This window comes from Salvia miltiorrhiza, chromosome 1 (genome assembly GCF_028751815.1).
Source record: "Salvia miltiorrhiza cultivar Shanhuang (shh) chromosome 1, IMPLAD_Smil_shh, whole genome shotgun sequence".
Taxonomy (NCBI): Eukaryota; Viridiplantae; Streptophyta; class Magnoliopsida; order Lamiales; family Lamiaceae; genus Salvia; species Salvia miltiorrhiza.
Genome location: NC_080387.1, coordinates 30573576 through 30601096, shown reverse-complemented (window position 1 = coordinate 30601096; position 27521 = coordinate 30573576). Strand labels below are relative to the sequence as shown.

At 37.4% G+C, this 27521-nt stretch overlaps 3 protein-coding genes across 6 annotated transcripts; 1 reads left to right on the top strand and 2 right to left on the bottom strand.

Moving 5' to 3' along the window:
* Nucleotides 1-145: 145 nt before the first annotated feature.
* LOC131019679 (uncharacterized) lies at nt 146-13647 on the bottom strand. Of its 3 annotated transcripts, XM_057948275.1 has the most exons (21): nt 13299-13647; nt 7441-7566; nt 7019-7186; nt 6845-6928; nt 6710-6760; nt 6488-6544; nt 6249-6331; nt 5652-5775; nt 5512-5571; nt 4989-5025; nt 4789-4922; nt 3829-3906; nt 3582-3729; nt 3311-3438; nt 2943-2990; nt 2605-2735; nt 2448-2530; nt 1872-1975; nt 1320-1390; nt 719-1026; nt 146-502 (listed from the first exon to the last, which is right to left on the bottom strand). In XM_057948275.1, exons 1-21 carry the CDS (start codon nt 13620-13622, stop codon nt 342-344), a joined length of 2508 nt encoding a protein of 835 aa, XP_057804258.1. In that variant the 5' UTR covers nt 13623-13647; the 3' UTR covers nt 146-341. The 3 variants fall into 3 exon arrangements, 2 of the variants coding, with proteins under 2 accessions (XP_057804258.1, XP_057804253.1); XM_057948270.1 differs by having other exon boundaries at nt 4789-5025; XR_009100383.1 differs by lacking the exon at nt 146-502 and having other exon boundaries at nt 954-1026; nt 1320-1395; nt 4789-5025.
* Nucleotides 13648-13727: 80 nt separating this feature from the next.
* Nucleotides 13728-16882, top strand: LOC131019695 (GRF1-interacting factor 2-like). Its single transcript, XM_057948288.1, has 4 exons — nt 13728-14209; nt 14787-14863; nt 16056-16140; nt 16269-16882. Exons 1-4 carry the CDS (start codon nt 14129-14131, stop codon nt 16596-16598), a joined length of 573 nt encoding a protein of 190 aa, XP_057804271.1. The 5' UTR covers nt 13728-14128; the 3' UTR covers nt 16599-16882.
* A 569-nt stretch (nt 16883-17451) lies between these two features.
* LOC131019653 (uncharacterized) lies at nt 17452-23204 on the bottom strand. Of its 2 annotated transcripts, none has more exons than XM_057948252.1 (17): nt 22788-23204; nt 22468-22518; nt 22117-22353; nt 21829-21927; nt 21677-21732; nt 21276-21387; nt 20737-20916; nt 20391-20639; nt 19829-20014; nt 19535-19741; nt 19342-19464; nt 18901-19200; nt 18703-18801; nt 18446-18628; nt 18183-18340; nt 18061-18093; nt 17452-17753 (listed from the first exon to the last, which is right to left on the bottom strand). In XM_057948252.1, coding segments are annotated over exons 1-17 (2418 nt in total). In that variant the 5' UTR covers nt 22932-23204; the 3' UTR covers nt 17452-17752. The 2 variants fall into 2 exon arrangements, with proteins under 2 accessions (XP_057804235.1, XP_057804227.1); XM_057948244.1 differs by having other exon boundaries at nt 20364-20639; nt 22788-23202.
* Nucleotides 23205-27521: the final 4317 nt, after the last annotated feature.

Genomic DNA, 27521 nt, shown 5'->3' with positions numbered 1-27521 from the left:
CTTACTGTTTCGTATTTGCTGAACCTCTTGTACTGAACTAGAAATATGAAGAGGTATAGCCAAAACATGCGCATTTTATGCCAAAAACACGCTAAGCATTCATATAGATGCATTGGTATATCTACTAAAGAAGCTACAACCAAAATTTACCAACAAGACATATACTCATATTTATAATAAAATAAATTACACAAGAAAGTGTCATATATCCAGCACAACTACATCTCCTCCAGCAGGTAAACCTAGCTACAATAAGTAAACAGAAAATGAAAAAAAAAAATCTAACTTAACAGTAGGTCATTGAGTGTGTTGTCTTCTGCTCAAGGAGAAGGAAACAAAGCCTAGCAGGGCACAATATCAGCGAGCTTTAACTTCACCTTCAAGAAACCTGCTTGAACTACTACTTCTTCTTTAGATGGATCCACTTCCAAAACTGTGGCTTTTTTATTGAGAGAAGGAACATTCACCATGTCACCAGCCTTTGGAAGTTTGAGCTTCTTCTCTGCAATGTGAAACATACACAAAAAGGAAATAGAACACTGTAAGAACTAGTTACTTAAGATGGGGATGACTTGACCACTCGTCTGGTTTAATTAGTGGGTTTGCTCCCAATATTAGTACCAAATTTTAATGCCTATCAAACAAGCAAGGCACCTGACTTTGGAATAGAGTGGTGATGTCAGAAAAATGTTAAGAGTTCTGTTTCGCACTCAATTACCTGTAGTTGACTGCTTTGTACTATCTACAAGGTCTGAAGACTGAGTAGCCACAGAAGTTCTATTTTCTCCTGTAGCAGCAACATGTTGATTAACAATTTTTAAAGTACGCTTATCCATCTCTGTTTTAGTTTGTTTAGGCAGCGGAGTAGGACGTGAGCGAGATTCACGCAGTTTCTTATGAATGGCAGAACGTGCTGAAGCTGCCATCTTGGATATTTCTTGCACCATTCTATGTTTTTCCATCATCCCGTGTTCTGTGACTCTGTTGCTGGTCATCAATAGACTCTGGTGAAGTTTCTTTGAGATCCTGAACACAAAACAAGGAATCATTTCTGCACTAACCACCAATCAAGAAAAATGCCCAGCTCAAGAGTAGTTCTAATGAACATAGTTTGTAAGTAGGTTTGGGAAGGAAGTATTCACAGCATCTACCAATTACCGTTAAGATCATTAGACAGCAAGTGAAATTAATTACAGTACATTGGCCCTTAGGCCTTAACAGATATTCAGTGCTGAAACAGTGAAACTTCCAGTAATATTTCAAACCATCACGTTAACCTAAACCTCGAATATATTTTGTCAAAGTAAAAAGATTATCACCTCAGATAATGCTGCGATTCATGAACTTTTTCATGATAATCCTGCTTGAATCTTTCCATATCCATTATTACCTGCGCTAAATTGTAAAGGAACATCTTTGACAAACTAGAATAAAAACATCACAAATTATTTACTTGAAGCTCAACAGACTCTGAAGCTATGGACAGTCAAACTAATACCTATTTATTTGTCAGTTGTAATCAAGTCAATCTTGGCCAAGTTGACACAGTCAGGACATAACCTTCCTAAGATATTAACTAGTTTATTTAAGGAAAGGAGAATAACTGTGACCAAGAAAAGTGATAAAGTTGCATCAGGTGGTAAGTGGGGCAATGAATATAAAGGATGGATGTTTTACTTGCATAGCTGTAAAGAATCCAAGAAACAACTCCTTGTCAACAAGTATTTGAAATCTTTGAAGTTCAAATGTCATAGATGGATATGAGAAAGCATGATCTATTGAAGACTGAAACTTATATATTTATTTAGAGATTCAGTGACCCCTTTATAGGCAACCAAACTTGAAATGCTCGTTAAACCAAATTTAAATACCTCATTTATTTCTGCACTAGCTGCTCCATATAGTTTGCGCGCGTTACTCAAAATTTCAACAGGCAGGCCGAGCCTCTCAGCAATATTGATTGCATTTGACCGTCCTAAAATTAAGACAAATTAAGCCTAGCAGAAAGCTTCAGAATGTAAATGTAGAAGGCAAGAATAAGAATTAGAGGTTGATACTGGATGCTTATTGCTTAATACAACCAAAACAAGATGGTGAGAGTAGAGAATAAGCGGCCATAGGAGCAAGATGAAAACAAAATAATGTACCAAAAGAAATACTCCCTCCGTACACGAAAAGATGTCCTAATTTGCCATTTTGGTCCGTCCACAAAAAGATGTCCTAATCTATTTTTAGTAATAATTTGTGGGTCCCTTTCTCCACTCACTAATTTGTGGGCCCCTTTCTTCACTAATTAAATAAACAACACAAATTTTCTTAAAACCCGTGCTACCCTCTCTTAGGACATCTTTTCGTGGACAGAGGAAGTATCTAATAGTAGTCTGTATCAGGAATCAAAATTCAGCATAACATGTCACTAGGCCAACAGACAAGTTGATATTTCAAACCTGGAACCCCCCAGAGGATCCTGTATGTGGGTTTCAACTCCACTTCATCAAACTCCATACAGGCATTTTCAAAAGCATTATTGCTGTCATAGGTGAAGCAAATGTTAATTGTCTATAGTCACGTGTCAGTATGAAATTTCATTTTGACATAAGTTACCTGTATTTAAGACTTTTGAGTTCTCCATGATGTGTAGATGCAATTGTCAACAAGGCCCCAGAATCAGCAAAAGATTCCAGCAGTGACATCCCCAGTGCAGCTCCCTCGAGAGGATTTGTCCCTGCACCTACCTAAAAATGTTGATAGAAAATACAAATTAATTGGTATACTCTCAGCACTCTTTATTGTTTAAATCCATCATGGCCCATTTGTTTTACTGAGTTAAGGATCCAATTTTTATTCCATAGACACCAAGATTTTGTAGATATTTCTTATAAAAAGATGTCAACTGCTTTTCAACACATGAACTACCAGAGTATACAATTTAAATTCCATACTTCATCCAAGAGCACCAATGACAGACTGGTAGATAGGCCCTTGATTTCCTGCAAGGTATAAAGTAGGAACCAGAAAATGAGTTTCAACAAGGGAACAAATCACGAAAAGCAGATAGAATTCATTAAGTTTCATGAGCACAAACATAATCAATAGAGTAGTACAGTACATCTCACAACAAAGTACTGATCCAGTTTGAAAGCTATTGAACAGTTAAAGTTCATGTTGCTATATCAATACCGGGCCAATTGAAGGGGCAAAGTCCTCACAGAGACCACCTCATAATTACCATCAGTTACATGTGAAAGGTAAACACTCTTCTAAGGATCCATTTACATGAGACATTAAAGCAGTTACATTATCAACTTACACTAATTTGTTTTAGATGGCCAGAGAAGGTAGATAAAGATTGAGAAAGAGATTGTTCGTCGCCAATATCAGCAAGTACATAATCAAACCAGGGGATTTTTGCGGCTTCTGAAGCCAAAACATATAGACCTGCAATAAGTTCGTTAACCTTTATAGCACATAGTATATTAGGAGATAAAAACACTATAATAACTAAAACAAATCATCAGCTACAAGTTCAGGATATGATATAAAAATATAGAAAAGTAAAAGAACACAAAAATATAACATACCTGATTTTGCCATCATAGCAGCCAATCCAACAGTTTTCAGGCAAATGGTTTTGCCTCCAGTGTTGGGGCCAGTTATAACCAGAACTCTAGTATTCTGGGATATCAATATATCGAAGGGGACCGGACGAGCTTGTTTCAACTTAGCAACCTGAAATAACAATTTAGAGATCACAACAGTCATATTCCTCAAGCTAGTAGGATATCATATGCTTGAAACAGCAGGGTACATTTCTCTGAAAGTTTTTACCTGCATTTCCAAAGCTGATACATTCAAATCTTCTTTCAACTTCACCGATCCTCCTAGCTGTTTCCTTCTCCTGATTTCCTGGCAAAGCTTATGATTGTAAGGAAACTTATAGATCTCAAACCATACCCTAAACTGTAATATACAGATTTGCTTGAGTATGCGTCTTAAGGAAAAGCTCTACTGTACCCCAAGGATTACTAACAAGGACCAAAATATAGCATCGAGTGAAGATGTAACAAGCAAAGAGGCCATCGAGATGATTTCTAGCAGTATTCCTCATGCTAATAGTAGTTCCCGAAGCACACACCATCTCATTCGATTAGCAAATTCAGGGTCCTTTACTTAAACATTCTTAGTAGGCTCATTACCACCAAAGGAGCTCTAGACTTACCCAACAAGCCAACATCACAATATGAGTCATTCTTCCTTCACGTGACCTTACACCCCAATCCAAAACTTAGAAAAACAATGGAAAAGAATGAAGCTTTGTTTGATAATGAACCTTAAAAAAAAAAAATGTTCACCATCCATGTAGCATGCAAGTAAATCAAACCAGATAATGATTTTAAGGATTGTTCTCTTCAAGTCATATATATATATATATATATATATATATATATAGGGAAAGGTTCAAGAAAGAACCATAAATAAAAAAGACCGGAGAACCATTTTCAGCCATTCGATCATCAAGATCTACGGTGGATGCATCATCTTGTTGGATGAATGCAGATCCTGGGTTCGAATCCTGAAGGGAGCATTTTTTTTTTATTTTTTTAGTGCATTAATTTTAACAGCGAATGCATTAATTTTTACAGTGGATGCATTAGATTTGATGGTTCTCCCGTTCTCACAAATAATGTAGTTCTCTCTAGAACCACACCCTATATATATATATATATATATATATATATATATATATGAAATATGAAGAAACAGGAATATAAATCAAGCACAACATACAGCATTTGCATTACTGAGATCCTTCATGGCCATCTTTAAGCTGTGACGATGCTTTTGAAGCAATAACGGATGGTGAGCTTTAGGCAGATATAAAATCCATGTCCCCTTAGTGCGCTGTGATAAAATTTCCTCCCCTGCTGGGGTTTCAGCATGAATAGCGCTATCATTATCTTTTGGCAAATACAAATCAGGACATGCACCTTCAAAGGAAAGGCTGTACCGTGCTCTAGCATTAATCTGTATCACACATTGTGAATATATGAATAAATATTTGAGCATGTATGCATGAATTACACATACACATAAAGCACATAAGTAACATTGTGCTAATAAAAAACTTCGGCTGCCCGTTTTTGGATCTCCAGGGCACATATCAGTTTAGCTAAGGTACAGGCTCTAAGATTATAAACCTGACAAGATGCTTTTCCAGACATTAACAGTTAAATGGCAATATTCCTTTGCAAAATACTGTGTAGAAAATCAGTTCTGTCAGCTGATAGAAACTATTTTCACAATTTCAAGATGCAGTTACTTCTTACTGTAATAAGTTATTTATGCATGTCATAAATATAATCATTATGGAAAAGACACATTTCTTTGGAGCTAGTAAGATGAAGAAAAGTAATTTCCACAAGAGAGAGGGCTATAATTACTAATTAGTCACTAGTACTCACGAAAATGCAACTTACAAATTACAACCCAGAACTCGGTTTTTTGACATACCGTGTCTATCTGAATCATGCAGTTGAATATATTTTCAATGTCATTCAAATCTATTTGCATCTGTACAAGAATAGAAAATAAGATTAGATTTGAAGCACATATACAAGAAAAGTGCAGTAGTTCAAGAAATTTGTCAGAACCTTCTTTGTTATCTTTAGGAGAACCTCCTGCTCTGCCTTTGCAACAGATTCTCTTGCTTGCTGCAGCTCATCATTTAGAGGAACAGCAGAGAGTGGCTCCACGAGGTTTACTGCACCTGCACCACTATAGTAAAGTATTATTTCTCTCACAAGAGTTTGTAGTGGAAGAACACAAGCAGATTGGAGAGTACTGCTGCGTCTTCAAAAATCTTGTAAGTCTTTTATTGCATAACTATGATGAAGTGATAAATTAAGCTGTAGTAACCAAGAAACTTATCTGAAACTGAAATTTTAGGCTCAAATGGAAATCAATGCTGTAGTTTGACATGAAACTCATGTAAACTGTTAGCTAAAATTCGACATAGTGCCTTAATCAATAACTAAGATGTAACAAAAAGAAAATCCTATACATCACTAAAAAGTTACAATGTCTGCATAACTGGATCGGACAGGTGCTTGTCTGAATAATTTGTGTTACAATGGTGATGACTTTAAAGGCAAATATAATGATAAAAAGATAGCTAATAGCAAATTATTCATCATCATTGTTCATCTCGTACATTGTGAAGCTGAAAATATTGAAAGAAGTCAACGCACCTTGCCAGCAATAATCCCTCAATACTTGGACTCCTTGCAGCAACCGAGCTTATGCACCATCTTCCATCAATATTACATATTTCCTATAAAATCACAATGAAAGTTTCCAATATATTAAAATCTAAATATGAAAAGGTTTCACTCTCACTATTGTACATAAATAAGAACTATCAGGAGTTGGTATAGAAGGTAGAGAAAACATCACATCACAAGTACATTTTACAGAAGGAGTATGTTACCAGAGTGGACGTTTCTTTTGCTTCATTTCTGATCACGCTTTCCATCAACAAGTATAACTGAATAATAGGAATATTTAAAAACTAGGAATCAGACACCTCAAATAGGCCTTGCCAGCTTCATATGCGCATCGATAGAACCAATCAAATGTAGCCCAAGCCCGGTATCCTCAACATATTCCATCAACTTTAAATGTTATCACAGCTTAGGATACACGACTTTACCTTTCTCTCAAGAAGACGTACTCGATCACGTGAATGCCGCAAGTTTGAACTCTGAAATGGGAGAACTCTATAATCAACTAGAGGGTGAACTAGATGAAACCAAAATGGTAAAGGTAAATGCAATGATTGACCAACCGCAGAATCTTTTACTGAGCCATCTTCATCTACAAGTTGCTCTATAAACTTAATCAAAGACTGACTTATAACTAGTTCCACAATCTGCAACATAACTGCTCAATAAGGCATAATTCCATACCATTAGACAAACAATTGAAAATGCTAAGGCCGTCACTCCAACAACTATGGTACCAATTCTGATAGAGGCATAAACCTCATAAACCAATCTGAATCTTCCTTTATTGCAGCTATGACATTAAATTGCAGTGTTTCTGCAAGTCGTAGAAGAACTACAAGAGCTATTGCTTCACTCCCACTCACAGGAAGACCTCTACGAACACATTTTATGCCAGTTTCAACCTTCAACATAAAGAGGATCAGTTTGATCAACATATTTTGTATCTGTTACTTACAAAGAAAGAAAGATGAATGGAAAAGGATTCCATTCCATCTTCTTCTGAATAAAAAAATAATAATCAAGGGACTAAACAGAACTATCAATCAATAATAATCTATTACACTTGTATTTCTATAAGGTCCAATATAGCATATTTCCTGCACAATAAATTATTTGAACTGATGCATCATAGGTATCAGGTACAAAATTATCATACCAAAGCAACATCAATGCCATTAAAATCTGTCATAGCTCCATATTTGTGCATCTCCACAGCTGCTTTGGTCTCATCTAGTAGCCTTATGCTACGTTCATAAGATTTATTCAAATTCCATAATTGCTCCTGCAAGTGCAAAAATAACAATGTACTGAACAAACAAAAAAGATGAAATCAAATAATTTAAAAAACAGCAAAACATCAAGGTATCTTTGCTCGTTTGAATTTTTTGTTGCCATACAACATGTCAATATTATATCCTTTTCCAGCCTACCATATTGATATTTTATTGGAAAAAACTTTTATGTTACACTTAAATGTTTATAAATTAGTTAAATTACTTAATCCGTACACAAATCCAAGAAACAATGAGAAAAATAAAGCTCAACCTTATTGTTACATTTACATACCATAATGTAATTTGTATTTTCTCCCTCACTTTTTAAATACATGAATGCTATTTCTGTTGGGAAATATACACAAATAATTCCGCCCATTATCAAATCGAAAGCAATATCAAAGATATAAATTATCTAAGACGGGAAAAATAATGACACCGATATTTAACGTGGTTCGGCCAAACTGCCTACGTCCACGGACCCACCCCAATATATTAGAGAATCTCACAAAAGGAGGAGTACAACAATACCACACTGTATTTTGTATCTGCCTACGCAGAGGCTATCTCTCAACTCACTTTTATCACTCGTGTATAACTTCCACACTGAAGTTTTCTCTCACAAGATTTTCTCTCTATCTCTCTATCTCTCTAGCTATCTGCTTTGATAGATGTGTTTGGTGTGTATTTGCAATGTTGTGGAACAAGGTATTTATAGGCAAATTCATGGTGGTAGGTGGCACTCATGGTGGTAGGTGGCTACCTACCTCCATTTTTTACTAACAATCTCCCACTTGAAGACTGATTTCAATCTGTCTTCACACCTTGATCAACGCAGCAGCCTTTCTGTCTTTGTTATTCTAGCAAACCAATTGAAGCTGAGCACAACTTCAATTTATCAATGGTTACTGCCTTTGTAAACATATCGGTTGAGTTCTTGCTTCCCTGGATCTTCTCAAGTTGTAAGATCTTCATCTCCAGCAGGTGACGGATGTAGTGATACTTCAACTCAATGTGCTTTGTCCTTGAGTGAAACGCTGGATTCTTAGCCAAGAAAATAACACTTTGACTGTCACTAAAGAGTGTACTATTCTCATGCTTCTTCCCAAGTTCTCCCAAGAAATTCTGCAACCATACCATCTCCTTGCTTGCTTCCGTCACGGCTACATACTCAGCTTCCGTAATAGACAACGTGACAATCTTCTGCAACTTAGAAGACCAAGAAATAGCAGTACCACCAAAAGTAAATACATACCCGGTTGTACTCTTCCGACCTTCCAGGTCATTTGATGCCAAATCTGCATCAACATAGCCAACCAACTTGGCACTCTTGCCATCAAAACATAAAGCCTTGTCCGTGGTACCTCTTAAGTAACGAAGAATCCACTTGACTGCTTCCCAATGTTGCTTGCCCGGATCACCCATGAATCGGCTTACTACACCCACTGCATGCGCAATATCTGGCCTTGTACACACCATGGCGTACATAACGCTGCCTATTGCCGATGCATAAGGAACTTTTATCATCTCGGCACGTTCCTCCTTTGTACATGGCGACTCCTTCTTCGACAGCTTGAAGTGACAACCCAACGGGATGTTCACCGGCTTTGAATTCTGCATGTTAAATCTTTCCAATACCTTCTCAATGTAGTTGGCTTGTGAAAGATACAACTTTCCTGCCGCCTTGTCTCTTTTGATCCTCATGCCAAGAATCTGATTGGCCTCTCCAAGATCTTTCATAGAGAATCGTTCAGACAATTGCTTCTTCAATTTATCCATTTCCTTTGCATCAGCTCCTGCGATCAACATATCGTCAACGTATAGCAAAAGGATAAGATAACTTTTGTCGAACCTCTTGTAGTAGCAACAATGATCAGCGTGGCATCTCGCGTAGCCAATCTCCAACATAAAACTGTCAAACTTCTTATACCACTGCTTCGGAGCTTGCTTCAGGCCATACAAGCTCTTTTTCAACTTGCACACAAGATTTTCTTTTCCTTTCACCACGAATCCCTCGGGTTGTGTCATGTACAAGTTTTCCTCCAAATCACCATGAAGGAACGCTGTCTTTACATCCATCTGATGTAACAATAAGTTTTCTGCAACTACCATGCTCAACACTAAACGAATAGTGGTCAGTTTCACAACAGGAGTAAAAATATCGGTATAATCAATACAGTATCGTTGCTCAAACCCTTTGACAACCAGCCTTGCCTTGTAGCGTTTGCTACCATCAGCTTCAATCTTGATTCGATAGATCCACTTGCAATGCAATGTCTTTTTCCCCTTCGGGAGCTCTACAAGTTCCCAAGTGCCGTTTAGGATAAGAGATGCAATCTCATCATCCATAGCAACTCTCCACATCCGCTTATTACTACCAGTATCTGCCTCTGCATAGCATTCAGGCTCACCACCATTAGTAAGTAGTAAATAAAAGTTAGAGGGCGAGTACCTATCAGGTGCACGTCGCTCTCTAACCGGTCTTGGCAGCGGATTGTTTGGTGGTGGGGTTCTTGGCTCCTCATCTGGAACCTCTTCAAATTTCTGGCTCTCCTTGCTCCCACTCGAGTTTGAGATGTCTAACTCGACTACTTGGGAATCAGAATTGCCAGGGCTAGATGCTTTCACTCTTTCCTTGTACAACACCTGTTCATTGAAAACCACATCTCTACTTCGAATAACCTTTCGGTTCTGCTCATCCCAGAGCCTATAACCGAACTCGTCTCCACCATAACCAATGAACGTACACTTAAGAGATTTAGCATCTAACTTGCTTCTATTAACATGATCAATATGAGCATAAGCAACACATCCAAAGATGCGTAGAAAAGATAGGTTTACCTCTTTTCCTGTCCATTCTTCCTCAGGTATCCGAAACTTCAATGGAACTGATGGACCTCTATTGATTAGGTATGCAGCTGTGTTAACTGCATCTGCCCAAAACATCTTAGGCAACCCACTTTTCAGCCTCATGCATCTTGCTCGCTCATTTAGTGTTCTGTTCATCCGTTCTGCTACACCATTCTGCTGGGGAGTTCCTCTCACGGTTTTCTCCATGCGAATCCCATTCTCAGCACAGTAGTCTTTGAACTCCTTAAGTTCATATTCTCCTCCATTGTCGGATCGTAGACACTTTACTTTCAGCCCTGTTTCAGTTTCTACAAGGGCTTTCCACTTCCTGAAAGTATCAAATGCATCGGATTTATTTTTAAGAAAATAAACCCATACCTTTCGAGTGGAATCATCAATGAAGGTTATGTAGTATTCCGAGCCATCAAGGGATTTTACAGGCGCCGGTCCCCATAGATCACTATGGACCAGCTCCAGCTTCTGCGTCTTCAAAGTTCTGCCGCCTCTCGAGAAGCTTACCCTTTTCTGCTTTCCGAACACGCAATCCTCGCACAGGCCAACTTCAACAGTTTCCAGGCCAGGCAGCCTACCCTTCGAACACATTATCTTCATCCCCTTTTCGCTCATGTGGCCAAGCCGACAATGCCACAAATCTGCATTGTTCACTCCTCCTGCAAGATCAATGCAATCTTTGGAGTTAGTTGTCATATACAACGTGCCATCCTTCTTTCCACGAGCTATAATCATAGCTCCCTTGATTATCTTCCAATTACTGCAGCCAAATGTCACTGTGTAGCCTTCTGCATCAAGCTGCCCAATTGAAAGTAAGTTCCTTTTCAGTCCAGGAATATGTCTGACTTGATTCAGCTTCAACTCGGATCCGTTGGATGTCACAACTCGCACGTCTCCCTTTTCCACGATTTTCAGGGGCTCATCATCAGCAAGATACACCTGTCCAAAATCGCCAGAGACATAATTTTCAATTATATCTTTATTACTGCATGAATGGAAAGACGCTCCAGAATCCAGCACCCACGACTCCATCGGACTGGTCACGCTCAGGACCAACGCCTCGCCTACATCTTCTGTTGTGGCTGCGTTCGCTGTCTTTTTGTGATCCTTTTTCTTCGGTGGCGCTTTACACTGATTCTTAAAGTGCCCGAACTCTTCACAGTTCCAGCACTGGATTGAACCCTTATCCGTCCTGGATTGGCTCTTTCCTCTGGACTTTGACCTTCCCCTGTTCTGCCTTCCTTTCGATCTTCCTCGATATTCCGTGTTCAGTGCAGTCCCTGACCCTGAAGTAGATGGAGATTCTTTCCTGCGAATCTCCTCGCTGATCATCAGATCTCTTACTTCGTCAAAGCGCAACTTTGCCTTTGCCGATGAAGCGCTAACTGCTGTCACTGTTCCGGCCCAACTTTCTGGCAAAGAAGATAGCAATATTAGGGCACGAACTTCATCATCAAACTCGATCTCCACCGAGCTCAGCTGTGTGGTGATCATATTGAACTCGTTCAAATGATTCTGCACTGGTGTGCTCTCGGACATTTTTAGATTGAACAATCGTCTCATCAAATGTACTTTGTTTGCAGTTGATGGTTTCTGGTACATCTCCGCCAGAATCGCCAACATCTCCTTTGTTGACTTTGCTCCAGTCGTGTGGTAGGCAACGTTCCTGGACAGCGATAAACGTATTGCACTCATCGCCTTTCTGTCCAGCAGCTCCCACTCGTCCGGATCCATCTTATCTGGTTTTTCTTTGAGGGGCTGATGTAGATCTTTTCCATAAAGATAATCCTCGATCTGCATCTTCCAGAAACCGAAATCCGTACCATCGAACTTCTCAATCGTAATCTTTCCGTCGCCCATCGTAACTGCTCCCAATTGATAAACAAGATAATTTTCTCAAAGTAATTCTTTTCTGATGTGGAGGTTCAGTAATTACTGCAACCACAGAGCATACTAAGAATTACAAAAGAACAATCACTGTTCACAACGAAATCACTATTCACGATGAATAGTAACAGCACAAGAAAATTATCAGACCGCCACAAACGTGGCTCTGATACCAGTTGTTGGGAAATATACACAAATAATTCCGCCCATTATCAAATCGAAAGCAATATCAAAGATATAAATTATCTAAGACGGAAAAAATAATGACACCGATATTTAACGTGGTTCGGCCAAACTGCCTACGTCCACGGACCCACCCCAATATATTAGAGAATCTCACAAAAGGAGGAGTACAACAATACCACACTGTATTTTGTATCTGCCTACGCAGAGGCTATCTCTCAACTCACTTTTATCACTCGTGTATAACTTTCACACTGAAGTTTTCTCTCACAAGATTTTCTCTCTATCTCTCTATCTCTCTAGCTATCTGCTTTGATAGATGTGTTTGGTGTGTATTTGCAATGTTGTGGAAGAAGGTATTTATAGGCAAATTCATGGTGGTAGGTGGCACTCATGGTGGTAGGTGGCAAATGGTGGAGGTGGTAGGTGGCTACCTACCTCCATTTTTTACTAACAATTTCGCCCCTCCAAACATGTTACTAAATGCATACGTGCAATCTCGCCCATCCATTCTTAAAATCTTTTCCACCCCGCCAACTGAAGCCACCAATTAGGTCCAAATGAACCATGCAGTTATATAGCACAATCAACCACGAAACTGAAGTATGTTAAGCTTCCTTTAATGCAATTCGGTAAGAAAGGAATTATGATTAACCTGACTCTGATGCTAAACTAAATTACTCGACATACAGAAGTAGTAGTAATAACAATAATTGATCTAAATACGATCAGTCTACATTCAATTACTCCAGATGAAAATAAGGCAAACGAAATACAACTGGATAATGATATTAATATTCATACTCACCTTGGTGGCTTGTTTGCCGAGCGTCGTCCCGGCGAAGGAAGCCACGCAATCGCAGAGCTGATCCCACTGCAGAAGTCTGAGGCTGTCCAGAACTATAGACGGATGGTCGCCGTTCACGCTGCTATCTCCGGAAGCAGCCGCTGCTACTAAAGCTTTGCCGCGGAGATTAAGAGGAGTTATCCTGAGCTGAAATTGAATAAATTTAGCAGTCGCGGCGGTGGTGATTGCGCCGCCGCCGCCGGCGGCGGCGGCGGTGGAGATTCCGAAAGGTGTGGCGCGAAATGGAGAGCGGTAGAAGTTGTGCAGAAGTGGGAGTGGAGGCATGGTGCATGTGAAGATGGAGGGAAATGTTTTTGGATTAGGCTGGCAATGGCATGGACAAAAATCAATATATATGCATAGCGCTTCTTCTTCGCCTCTCTTTCTGTAAGTAGTTTCTCTTTGGTCCCTTACTTTTGCTAATATTTTCTACGACCCCATTAAGAAAAAGGAACTGCGCTCGACTCCCCAGAACTTTTCCTTTTTTCAAAGTCAATATTTGCAAAATAAAGAAATGAAATCTAATCCGAGGATAAAAAGGACCGAAGAGGAAGAAGGATAGCAAGCTGCGCAAAAGTAGGAACATAGTATAGTAGCCTAATTTAGAATGCGAATCTCCCAAATACTATAAAAGTTCAGCGCTCAAGAATAGCAATCCTCTTCCTTCTTCGGCTAATTCAGAAATTTTTCGATTTCATTGCTCCCGAAATCCCAAATTTAAGGTTAGTTATCAAGGGAATCAGGAAGGATTCAGCTAAAAAATTGTATAAAGAGCCGTAAATTACTGACAAATGCAGCAACAGGCGCCGCAGACAATGAATCAAGCTTCACCGGCGGCGATTAATGTCGTCTCCACCGAGCAGATTCAGAAGGTACAACTCTCATTGTTACGAGTACCACTACTTGCATAATCGTTTGAAAGGCTTTTATACATTGTGTATGTGTTCGCAAATCGAAGCCAAAGTAGAAATACGGGGAAAGTTTTGCTGTCTGAGTGTGGATGCCGCATTTGTAGGATTTTTGTCATATTTTTTTATTATTGGGGTTTTTGAGTTTTTTTTCTTTTTCTTTTTGTATATATGCGTTGTAACTTAAATTCGTATTAATTGGATACTGACATTAAGCATATCATAAATGCATTTCAACACTAATAAATGAATAATCAACACAAATCTATGTAAGTTTTTGTGCACCCATTTATTCAGCATTTTTTGAAGGCTAATGCTGTTCTTGGATTTCATATGATGCATTGATTGTAAAGGTTTTAATTTCTGTCAACTTTCTGCTTTCTTTGATTTGCGCTTTTTCTAATTTTCAAAATCACGAACCATTATAATTGTGTACTTTTCTTTGCTTGTGGGCTTAACTAGTAAAGCACAGATTACTAGTTATTATAGGATTTAGCACTGTTCGAAAGATTTAACGCATCCCTCGCTACTCTTGATGCAGTATTTGGATGAGAACAAAAATCTGATTGTGGCGATACTGGAGAATCAGAATATGGGGAAAATAGCAGAGTGCGCTAGGTGAGACACATTTGTGTTGTTTGGGGAGTGGTTTTCTTAAGTTGATATTATATAAATATCTTGTTTATCTTTACCATTGCCATTGTTTGCAGCATTTTTATCGTCACTTTGTTTTTGTCCTTAGTTTTTCAAGTAAATTTTTTCTGAAACGACTTCTTAAATGGTGAAAGAGGAATCTTGTGGCCAATGAGAGATCAAAGTGACTAGTGCTGAAGAACTCATTTTTTGCATTGAAGCTATGAGTTATTGTTGCCATAACTAACAGTGCACATTCAGTTTTGGCCTTGAAATCTGCAAAGAAAATAAAACTATATATCACAACAAACACTTATGACTTAACCTGATATGTGCTGCACAAAGATGATATATGCACCTATATTCTAAAGGTCAAATACACAAAGATGAAATGGACAACTATATTGTATTCTCTATAATCGTCTTTCTTTTTGTCCTTCTTGCTATTTTCAATTCTTCAAAGTATTTTTTTTTCATTGTTATATATCATTACCTTCATCTAGTGATGTTGCTGTATATGTATATCATTTATTTTAAGTATATCACTTAGTAAATAGTTTATTAAATATGGCCTTTCTCTTGTGTGCAATGTTGCTTAGTTTAATGTCCAAGAGAAAATCTCAAAAGTTATAACTGAGAGTGAGCAAGCATGCTACTTAAGTAAGGAGGACCTCAGAAGTAGAAACAGAATAAGGTCTTATAAGAGTATGTCAAAATCAGTAGCATGCATTTTTTCTATGCCCGGGATACTTTCATGCATGTGTTTGGAGCTGTGCATTGTAACTTATGATAGAGCTATGTTTGGTCTTTTTTGTCAACACTAGCATATTCTTTTGTGGATATGGGAGCTGTCATACCCCAACACATCAGAACTTTTGTTACTGTATTGTCATGTTTTCAATGTGTGAGTGTGATGACTCGAGCTCCCTGATGCTGCTATGCAACACAGAATTCCAATATCTATCCAGAGACCTTCAGGCTATTTTTGGATTTATTTTGATTGTTATGGCAGCATGTGTTTGAAAGATGTGTTGGGAATTGGGATGTATTGTGGTGAAATTTTATTGGTGAAATTGTGTGTTTAGTTTACCCTGGAAGTATGTATCAAGAATGCAAATATAGTCGAGAAATGAAACCAAATGTGGTCTTGATTCCTTGAGAATGTTAAATGTTTCAGGTACCAAGCTATCCTTCAGAAAAATTTAATGTATTTAGCTGCTATTGCTGATGCACAGCCTCCAGGATCCGGAATGCCTTCACAGGTTCGTCTATTATTTTATTACGAGTCTACTGGATATTTCCCAAAGGTGACCCGAGTATATTCCTTCATTGCTGGTGACTGGTGAGGTACATAACACAGGTTTCCTAATAAAAGGGTATTCTCATGCAGCTTCCTAACAGTTTAGTCGCAACCCAAGGAACTACCCCGGGACTACAAAGCCAGATTCCAATAGTGCAGCAGCAGCAGCCCGGTGCTGCTGTTGCAAAGTCACCCTTTCAGCTCAATGCCCTCCGGCCTCAAGACCAGCAGAATCAACTACTCCAGTTCCAGCAGCAACTGCCAGCTCATTTCGGTCTTGGAGGGGGTGCCAACGGCTTGCAACTACCCGGGATTGGCAGTTCAATGGGCTTTCAAGGAAGCCAGCCAGGTATGCTGGAGGGTGTGTCTGGTGATAACCAAGGAAACTCGGGTTTTGGACCCGCAGAGGGTCGAGAATGATATTGTTGAGGCTTGCTTCCCTTTCCGTGGTGGCTGTATCGAACTTGATAGTACCTTTCCTCGGTGAAGTCATAACCAAGGAGTATTATTTAGAGGTTTAGATGTAGGTTTCTTGCAGAATGATGCTTCTCAAAAGTTGAGGCATGCATGTTGTCTCGATTGCATACTAGTGGCGAGAGGAAGACTGACACGAGTTACATAGCTAGAGATAGAGCTCTAGTTTTTAGTTACGTATATGCTTTTTGCAATGGACGCGCAACGCAATTATATTCTGAAATTTGTCACATTCTCTCTTATGTAGGTTGCACATTAAAATTATAAATAATTAAAAAAATTGAACGCACTAAGCTAAGGTAAAGAGATGCGATGCTGGATTGTATTCTTACAAGGGCATCCTCACAATGGAGAACCAAGTTGAGTTCTTAAAAGTCATCTCCATCATTTTAGAACCTACCCTCGAATTAATAACAATTGGAAGAATTGTTTGAATAATTATTAGATGACATATTCTTTGATTTGTGAATATAGAAAAGTTTATGGAGAAGAGAAGAAATGTAGTATTTATAGAGGGAAAATTAAAAGAAAAAAAAAATTGGTGAAATAGCCGTTCAACGGCATTTTGGAAAATAAAAAAAAAATAAAAAAGGAAAAGCTGCTGTGCGAAGAGACGGTAAAAATTTTAATTTTTTTTAATGCTTCTATTTTTTGATTGGGCAATGTAAACACACGCCCAATCAAAAATCATCCTGCACCGGACGCGGAGGAGGGAGCTGGGCACGGCAAGGTCGGGCCCAGCATCCGCACCCCCATAGTAGGTGCCCTAAGTAGTGCAACCTAATATAAGTGAATGACATTTTGGTCGCAATAGAACCGAGATTGAGATTCAGTAATGTCCTCATCAAAATTACAACCATTTTCTCGACAAATTTTGCTCAAAATCATACAAGCAAGCACCCTGACAGCAATTGGAAAAAGGCTCAGTTTTTCAATTCAAGAGAATATATGGTCGTCAATATATATACTTATATCCTGAATTACATTTTCATGGGGTATATAATTTCCAAGGGATAAATAGAAATGCAAGTCGAGATTTTCTGCGTGTCCACTTGGTTGCACGTAAAGTTGCTCGTCTCATTGCTTAATTACCAAAATATCCTACAAATGGAAGTCAAAAGTCGAGATGATGAGTCAAGTCATTTAATCAAACATAAAAAGTTAATTAGTTAATTCGGAGCATGCTTTTCATATCCATGGATCATATGGAAGTGATGAGAGTTATATGAATGAACTAAATTATGTCATCAGGGAGCAGCCAGGAAACGGAAAAAATCCCCTGCTGTGCACTGCACCGTGATATGCATCAAAATAGGAAGAAATAAAATTAAAAAATGCCTGGGAAATGCACAAGCAAAGGTCTCTGTTCTGTAAGAAAACAACACATTCCAAATATAGATATACTTACTATCTTCTAGGACTTGATGCAGCAACAGTTGTCCTGAAAGAAAATACAATAATAAGATTTTATTTCCAAGGAAAGGATTATTAATTTATTATTCGGCAAATTTACTAAATTCTAGTAAAGACCTGCTCTGTTTTATCCCAGCCATGCTCATGCCAGGCCTCCCATGAGATGGACCCTTTGGTTCTGCATGATCGTTTGATTTGCTCAAAACACCATTCGAGACTCCTCCAGCAACATGAAAGGAGCTGCTGTTCAAGTTCTGACTTTGCATTGCTGAGAACTGAGAAGGATGATCAGACATACACATATTTGAAAGTCCAAAAACTACAAAATCATGAAAACTGGGGCCTTGTCAGAATTTTCATTAAGGAATTCAAGAGGAAACCTTTTTCAATCTGTGGGGATGTGCCATGGGAGTAACTGCTACAGAAGGAATCAGTGATGAGAAAGACGATGGAGCTGCTGCTGCAGCGGCTGCAGCGGCCACTTTAGCAGCAGTTGCTGTGGCTGCTATGGTTTTCTGTGCACCTTCTCGAAGCTGAATGTAGTCTCCCTCGATCAAAAATAACTACGGCAAGATAACAGTCGCACTCAATAATCATCTACCAAAGAAATTGAAACATAAAGAATAAGGAGACTTACATCAGGATGACTGGCAACAAAATCATCAAGCTTTCCGTACTTCTTTTTATAATCATGCCAGTGAAGAGGTGAGAGCATTTTCCCAAGTCTATTTGGAAGCTGTTCAAAGACATGTCAGATATCGTTAAGCGTCAAATAGCATTCATAGTAGTCCATAATTTTACAAATATCAAGTGATGGCAAATAAAATTAACTCACAGTCGAACTGATTCGGGTCCTGCCACCAGATCCTATAGCACGAGCTATAGAAGCCAGCAATGCTCTTTCATCCAATAAATAACTTTCACCAAGATTTCCAGCTATATTACTTTTCTGCCCCATGGAAGCAAAGGCGATGGTTGAAGCATCAGTCAAGGCAGTACTTGAGTTTGTTTCACTAAAACTAACAGCATGTGTTTGTCCTTCTGACGAAGATAAATTGATTGCAAAACTAGGATGCTCCATGATTTCATTTCTGCCATCCATGCTGTGACCAGTTACAGGGTTGCCTTTCTTCTCCTGAGGTCGTACTAATCAATTTGAGTTTTACAGAAGAAGACTAAACCATAGAATCAAGTTCAGATTCCAGACCATAAGTTTCAGCAAAATAGGATAGCCAAGAGATACGTAAATTGCATGTGTGCTAGAGGAACATCAAACCTTAGTGTCATTTCCATTATCAAGGGAATCCACTCTAAGTGCCTGATGAAACTGAGATGATATTTGCTGCAAGTTCAGCTGAGATTGGCCTTTATCATGGCTCTCATCTATAGAGTCATGCGCCTAAAAAATGCAAGACATTAGTATAAACAAGATGTGTAAGGGCAAAGCAAGTCATCTTTAAGCTACCAACCTCTATCTCTCCATTTGGTGATGGGACCACAGAACCAGCAGCATCAAGCTGTGAATTGATGCATGCATCCACATAGTTTGCACGATGAACTTGCTCATTTACTGCTAATGCTTCATGGTCAAAATGAGAATCTGTCCTAGACAGATTTTCTTCAATTTGCTCAGGATATTGGTTTTGTGTTGGAATGTGTTCACCATCTGACAGAGACTTAGAAACAAAGAAATGCACAGAATCAACTAAAATAGAATTGCAACTGATGAGAACCAGAAAAAAAAAATGCAATAGACCATTTACCTGCTGGCTTTGCCAATTTTGCACCGATGGCATAACAGATAATGACTGAAAGGGAGATTGTGTAACTTGTGATGGATGAGGTACACCGTGTTGATGCATTACAAATGGATGCAGTGTAGTTGGAAGGTAGGCCGGCATACCAAATAGGGATGATGGAGCAAATGGAACACCGTGAGCTTGGTCGTTCTGTTAAAGAGAGAAAAAAAAAGGGGGGAACAGAACTCAGCAAACAGAAATAGAAGAGTGGAACAAAAAATTGGGGTAATGTATTTTAAACATTTAGACTTGCACTGATTACAGCAGGAATTGTTCCTCCTTTTCAGCTCCTATCCGGAGATGGAAATTTTTAGCAATTATTTTGCAAAATCTAGTACCAAAGAAAATGAAAGAAATGGCAGCAAAGCTGTAGTTCTGATGTTAATTACAGAGTTACTAGGCATGCAAACAATGTATAGAACTTAGAACTTAGAACTTCGAACTCCAAAAGGGTACAAACAGAGAAAAGCTTGTATCATACTATTAGAAGGAAAAATACCAACAGAAGAAGCTCAGCAGATTTTACCTGTGTTAAAGTGCTCCCTCCAGAAGTTTCAGAATTGCCATTTTCTACGCTACCAGAGTTTACAGTGGGTGAGTTGTGATCATTCATCTCCAACTGGATACTATTGACTTGTTCAAGTCGAGACGCGTCATTTGAATTTGTATGGGAAACGTGAGACACATCTGATTGACTTCCACTCTTTTCTCTTGCATCAGCCATTTCAAGATGGAGCTGTTGTACATGCAAATGAAGCCTTTCCATTTCCCCAAACTGACAGCAGAAAAAATTAGTTTAGCCACTACAAAAAGAAAATGAGAACAACCAATTTTGAAAATTGCTTTTACTATAGTTATTGCATCTTAAGCACCTGTCTTTGACAACCAAGCCACAACTGATTATACTGTTCTGTTCGTTCTCTCAGTTCAGCTTGTAAAGTGTGATTAGCAGATGTTTGCAATGCATCAATTTCCTGAGCACGAGATATCCAAGTCTGTGCCTCCCTTATCTGCTCATCTTTAAAAATGACAGTTTCTTGAGCAATCCTATGCTGCACCAGAAAAGGCAACCTGCTTTTCACAAGCTTAAAAAATATGGCAGATAAAATGCAAAGCTTGGAGTCACATTGTCCAATAAAAGTCCCCCTACAAAACAAACTAATACATCACGATAGTTCTAGCATCACACACTAACACAGACAAACAAAAGCTCTGATACGGTGACACAATTTATAGAGAAGTGTAAGTTAACAAGACCAAACTAATATATTGTTTACACAAATGCAATAATTATAAATCTGAATTAAATAGTTTAACAACCAAATAATGATTATAAAGGTGCTCCAGAAAACTTAATGAGACAATGTTGCACAGATAAACATATGCATGATACGTAAAATAATCAAGAAACCTGTTCCTGCAATTCAAGGAACTGGCGCTCTTTTTCTTGAATATGTTCCTGAAGATCATGAATTTGTTTAATATGTTGTGCTCTTTCAGCTTCGACATTATCCCTCTCCCTCCTACAAAGAATTGTGAGAATGTAAGACATACATTTAGTAGTTGCAAGACCATAAAAATCTTTAGGGCACAAAGAAGATAGGCAAATAAATATAGATGACATGATGCAACGATAGCAAGAAAGGCATAAAAATAGCTTATTATGACACAACAACCACTTGAAAGCAAGTTAATGAGTATGAGTGAAACATGCAACCAAAAGATATATGATCAAGAAACATGATTCCTAATCTCATCTAAGAATACAGATAAGAAATAGGCGAAGATACATTCAAGATTAAAGTAAAATACCTGTAGCTCTGGATCTCTTTACTTTGTTCCCTTAAAAGATCCTCTTTGGCCCAAGCCTGCTAAAAAGGAGGAAAGGTTAGATTCAGAAATATTCACCATGAACAAGTAGCAGACTCCCAATTAAAGAGAAAATAAAAAGTATACAAACTAACCGCTTCATTGTCCAATCTGATAGCATGTAATTCTCTTTCCTTTTCGTCCATCCTTCTCTCCAACTCATGTATCTTCTGTTCCTTTTCATGCAGTTGCTCCTAGAAAATCAACCAACCTTCCAAGTTTAGCAAGAAACATCCATGATTAGTGCACATCCATGTGTCTACCCACAATGGATGACACCTTACCGAAATTTTAGCAAGTACACGCAATGCAATATGCATACATCAAGGTTTCCATAACAACGCTTTTAAACAAAAAGGTTTCCATAACAACAAAAATGTAACCTGAAGTTTGACATTGGCATTCATGTGCTCTTTTATCTGACCATCAAATGTATTATGCAATCTCACGACTTCAGATCGTGCAGATATTTGGGCTCGAAGTTCAAGCTCCATGTTCTGCAACTCCTCCCGTTTCTCCACCAGATTGCGAATTCTCTTCTGCAAAATATCATTGTCCAGACCCCCATCAACATTAATCGAGCAAAAATCAACATCGAGTGACCCTCTGCCATGTTGCACCTTCACATAAAAAACACCCATTTATTTTCATTTTCAGCATATTATTGCAACAATCTAAACTAACTAAAAGAAAAAGAAAAAAAAGAAAATAGCTCTCTGGAACACAGCTATCACCTCGTATATTAATCTCTCGTCGGATCGACCAACTTTTGAGCGCTCCAACTCCTGTGCATGCAGCCATAACCATAGTAAATATACACAGAGTGAGCGAGAGAGCGAGAGAGAAGTTCACAAAAAAGACCCAAATTTTTAGTGCAATGTTACATCAAAGATTATTTTCTTCGCGTAGAACTCCGGAGAACAAGACAACTAAACCGGAACAGAGCAACGATAGCAGAATATTCACTAATTGCCGCACCTTCAGCTCATTTTCCCCAAAAAAAATAATGTTCTAATCCGAATATTAAATAACGCCATTACAAGCAGATTCTCACCTCGTTACCGGAACTTCTAACCGATTGCTCAGATACGACGCGCCACTCCTCGCGGGAAGGTTCAAATGAGGAAGAAGCCGCCATCGGCGGCATAGCAACCCCGCCATTGCGCACGGCGGCAGTAGCACCGGGGGAGGCCTCCATTAACTTAAAAGCCACACCTTTTACCTTAAAAAAACCCTAATTTGTCATCAAAAGCCTAACCTCAAAAGTAGAGAAGTAGAGAGAGAAAATCAGAGTGAGTGACTCAAAAAATGGAGATGGAAATGGGAAGTATGGTGAGGGATAGTAACGACGAACTGAATCCAACAAATTTTTGTACGTTTTTGCGGCAGATTTTGGGGTTTTGTTGTGAATTAAGGGTTTTAGAGGGGCTTAGAATAGTAAAAGTCGTTCCCAAACGCGGGTATGTACGCGTGTGGGTAAAATTTTTGGACGCAACTGCGTTATAAAGGGAGCAGAAGCAGAACGAGAGACAAGTATTGCCTGCTTCGCAGCCTAGGAATTTCCGTGGACTATATTGTTTTGTTTTCTACTAAGAAATGCTTTCTTTTAGTTTGTTACTAATAATTTATTCTTTCGTCTCTTAATTTTTTTTTTTTACGTTTCCCAAATATACATATTCTTTATTTTTGGATATTATTTTATATATAATTAAATAATTTATTCTTATAACATACATTTATTTGTTCATATTTAAATTAATAATATTCTCAATGCGGAATTATTTATCCATTTTCGATGCACTCAATATTTTTTATTAAAATTCGTGCCAAAAGATGTTTGTATAATTTTAAATGACGGAGGAAATATATATTTGACAATGAGGAAAATCTCTGAATTATTTGTAAAATTTGTTAAATTTATGTGTTAGGCGTACTTATGGGCATTTATTTTGGGTGTTTTAATGTGAATTTTATGTGCGGTCTGTTGGTAAGACGCTTCCCCTCCAGCCAATAGATTGGGGGTTCGAGTCACCTTTGGAGCTAGAGTGTGAGTGGGTTTTTTTCCTTTCTTTTGTAACAATTTTTTTTAAATGTGAATTTTATGCTTGTTTGGTGCTATGATTGTGGTGAATGATTGTGGGGAAACGTTTTTATATTTTTATATTTATGTAAAATAGAAAAATATTTTATGTTTAGCATTTAGAAAAATATTTGATTTCATTAGATTTATGAATTCCTATGATCCATATTATGCATTTCTTATGGTACATTATTATTTATTATTTAATGTTGCAATATCTAATGAGTATATATAATTGTGACAAAATATGCATTTGATAATTATTCAAAATGTGTTGCATGAACAAATACAACAATGATCAAGTGATACAAAAATTGTCGTAGATTTTGGGACTTGATATTTTTTTTTCCGTGGCAAATATTATATATGTTACAAATATTATACGATACTTTAAATATGTTGTTCTTTATGTCGTAAAAAGTTACGGCGTATCAATTGTAATGTTATAAGCTAGTGTTGCAAATTATGTGCTGAGAAAATTCAGAAGACGTTTTGAATTGTACCAAAACCCCTTATTGATGTTAAATGTCATATATTCAATATTCTTTGATACGCTAATATCTATCAGTTGTCCATATATATGGACATGTGCTGATTAAATCAAACTGATGATCTACTCAAAGCCTTGCTGATCAACTTGTTAATCTTAGTCTTGACAGATAAAGTTATACAGTCAAAGAAGATACTACATCACCGCCAAAGATTGAAACTGTCAAGAGTCATTCGGAGCAAATTGGAGGATTCATTTTGGAAGATACGACATTTAATGTGGATCTCACTTTTTCAGCAGAAAATGACAACAAGGTACGAGAAACAATGCAACATATCTACATCTCCTTGTACGGATCTGTAGAAGGCCATAAACGTCTACTCTCAAAACAATTTCAACGAATTACACACTAGTTATACAAATTCATTAAGTTACAAACCGAGCAATTTATAAATAATAACACACCATAAACTTATAAAAAAATAAGAAAACAAAAAAAAATCACACACACGCGCAAAAAAGAAAGCATGCACATCACCAACTAAATCTTGCACATTATTATCTCAAAAAAATATATATATTGCACATTATTCGTAAAATTGTGATTTATTAACCACAATCCGGCCCATTGGGCCTATTCTGGCCGCCATGACTCTTTTAATTGCAACAGCATCACCGCCAAATCATTTTTAATTTTTTTGAGATACAAATAAGAATAAAATAATACTAAAAGAGATTGATATATACATAGTTATGTATAGACAAATTTTGAGAAGAAGGTTAGCGTATTGATTTAGAATCAGTGGATGAAGTTTGGGTGGTCTGAACCGGAGGAGCTCCTTGGGTCGGACCATCCACAACCACATTTGGAGTCTTGACCTTGAACCTCTCGAGCCTTAGCTCCTCAATCTCGTCGTCAATTCCTCTACTCCCAATCGCCCTCATGCTCATGCTCCGCCCCATGCTCTTCGCCTTCTTCATCTTCTTCCTCCTCTTCAACGCCTTTCCGATCGTCTCGAACAACTCTTCGTATGTTTCGTCGAAAATCTTCTTGAAGAAGTCGCGCCGCTCCACATAGATCTCCCCGAACGATTCGAGCAGAGCTAGAAGCCTGGGCTCAATCCTTTTGCCCGATTTCCATCTGATCAAGTTGTGAGTCTTTGTATAGATATGGTTGTTGTCGAATAAGTCCATCTCCATTCTTCAACGTTGTAAGTTTTTATGAGAAAATAATGTTGTGGATTGCTAAATGGTTGGGTATATATAAGCCTTGAAAACAGTACTTGTTGGGCAAGCAACAATCAATTTCCTCTTTTGAAATTAATAAAAATATGCTTAGTCATATACTAGCTAGGATAAAACGCGGCGGCTTGCCTTAGAAATGGAATCGCACATTCTCTTTCAAGGGAATTTCTACTAAAAGATCACAAATGTTTGATTGTAAATTTGTAGTTATATATATTATTTTGATTTTATAGAAATGCTGAATCCTGACGTGCTTAAAAAAAATTAAGTCAAACAATGCAAACTATTGAACATTTTTTTTCTTTATCTAAATATGTATAGTTTTTAATTCTACATTATTTTTTGGCTACAGAGTAACAATATCTAACAATATATTCCCTCTGTGTCACTTTAAGTGTCTTGTTTTTCTATTTGAATTGCCTCATTTTAAATGTCTTGTTTCATTTTATGGAAAAAATTAGTCTAAAAAAGTGAGAAGTTTTGGAGCTAGGCCACATCACCTTTTTAATTCTACACCACAACACTTAATAATTTTATTTTATTTTTTTAAATAAATGTGCTAAAAAGTAATATGACACACTTGATAATTTTATTTTATTTTTTAAATAACTGTGCTGAAAAGAAATGACACTATAAGGGAATGACACTTAATAATTTTATTTTATTTTTTTAAAGAAATAGGACAATAAAAGGAATGGAGTAGTTTATTCAGTTGGAAGTAATTAGAGAAGATATTATATACGGTTTGCTTGCACGTTTAGAATTAGTATTGATTGCTAGTGTGTTGACTTTTCTAAGTCCTACGTTTTGGCTTGTTATCGGTTTCTAGACATCTGTTTAGATGAACCTATTAAAATAAATAAATAAATTAGTGTGTATCAATGATGATGAGGTAAAATTACAACATTACGTGCAATTAATATGAAACTAGCACACGCCCACTCGTGCGATGCACGATCAATATCGAAATTGAACGATATTTTAAATAAATTAATATGCATATTAAATATATACTAAAATTTAAATATAAATATAAATATAAATCTAAATAAAAAATTTAAATTATCCACGATATAATTTCAATAAAAAACACGAATTTGAAAATATAAAAATTTCCAATTTTGTATTTTCAATTACCAATTAATTGATTTTTATTGATAATTAAAAGAAATTATAAAAGAGAAAGGAGAGATAAAAGATGAGAGAGAGAAAAAAAATAATTTTGTAACTTTAATTGATAATAACTTATTCGTTTTAAATTTATTTTTTATAATTTTTATATCAAATTAAAGATCTTTTCGTTATCTTTAATTTAACATCCATGTTGAATATCTTTTTATTAATCAAAGTTGACGATTTTTATAAAAGAATCAAAATAAAAAAAGAAAAATGAGGAGAGAGAAATTTTGGTGGGAAAAAATAGCCGTTATACTGCTCTTTTATATAATATATAGATGAGCTTGGATACGGAAAACAAATAAATGGAATTAAATACTGCACAACGAGGAAAGTATTAAATACATGGAATATTCAGAAACATACTTCATCCGTCCAAATTTAATAGACCATAAGGCTTGGATACGAATGTTAAGAAACAAATAATTTATAATAAAATAGACTAAAGAAAATAACCTTTTTTTGAGGATATATTTGTAAAAAGGGGTAATAGCCGCTAAATCCATGAGAAATTTTCATTTTCTGGTTTATATCATGACCCCTAATTTTGGCGGCTAAATACACCAATTTTTAATTGGTTCTGATTTTTCCCTCGATTTAGGAATTCGGCGAAATCGAAACTGACGTGGACGCCGGAATGCCAACGTGGCAGCCGGAATAACCACGTCACACACACACACACACTCCCCACTCTCTCTCACACACCCCACTTTCTCTCTCTCTTACACGTCACCACTCTCTCACAGCTTCACAACTCTCTCTCATCTCTCGACTCCGCCGCCCTCCGCCTTGACCGC

What these genes read in the sequence shown, in the direction of transcription:
- LOC131019679 (XM_057948270.1), bottom strand. Translation starts at nt 13,622, where the DNA reads ATGCCTCCACTCCCACTTCTGCACAACTTCTACCGCTCTCCATTTCGC. An exon ending in TCGGCAAACAAGCCACCAAG is followed by an intron (nt 7,567 to 13,298) that starts GTGAGTATGAAT and finishes TTGCACTTGCAG; the next exon opens with GAGCAATTATGGAATTTGAA. An exon ending in GATCCTCTGGGGGGTTCCAG is followed by an intron (nt 1,976 to 2,447) that starts GTTTGAAATATC and finishes TCTTAATTTTAG; the next exon opens with GACGGTCAAATGCAATCAAT.
- LOC131019695 (XM_057948288.1), top strand. Translation starts at nt 14,129, where the DNA reads ATGCAGCAACAGGCGCCGCAGACAATGAATCAAGCTTCACCGGCGGCG. An exon ending in CCACCGAGCAGATTCAGAAG is followed by an intron (nt 14,210 to 14,786) that starts GTACAACTCTCA and finishes CTCTTGATGCAG; the next exon opens with TATTTGGATGAGAACAAAAA. An exon ending in AAAATAGCAGAGTGCGCTAG is followed by an intron (nt 14,864 to 16,055) that starts GTGAGACACATT and finishes TAAATGTTTCAG; the next exon opens with GTACCAAGCTATCCTTCAGA.
- LOC131019653 (XM_057948244.1), bottom strand. Translation starts at nt 22,931, where the DNA reads ATGGAGGCCTCCCCCGGTGCTACTGCCGCCGTGCGCAATGGCGGGGTT. An exon ending in TTGTTGCCAGTCATCCTGAT is followed by an intron (nt 18,629 to 18,702) that starts GTAAGTCTCCTT and finishes ATCTTGCCGTAG; the next exon opens with TTATTTTTGATCGAGGGAGA. An exon ending in GCTGGGATAAAACAGAGCAG is followed by an intron (nt 18,094 to 18,182) that starts GTCTTTACTAGA and finishes ATTTTCTTTCAG; the next exon opens with GACAACTGTTGCTGCATCAA.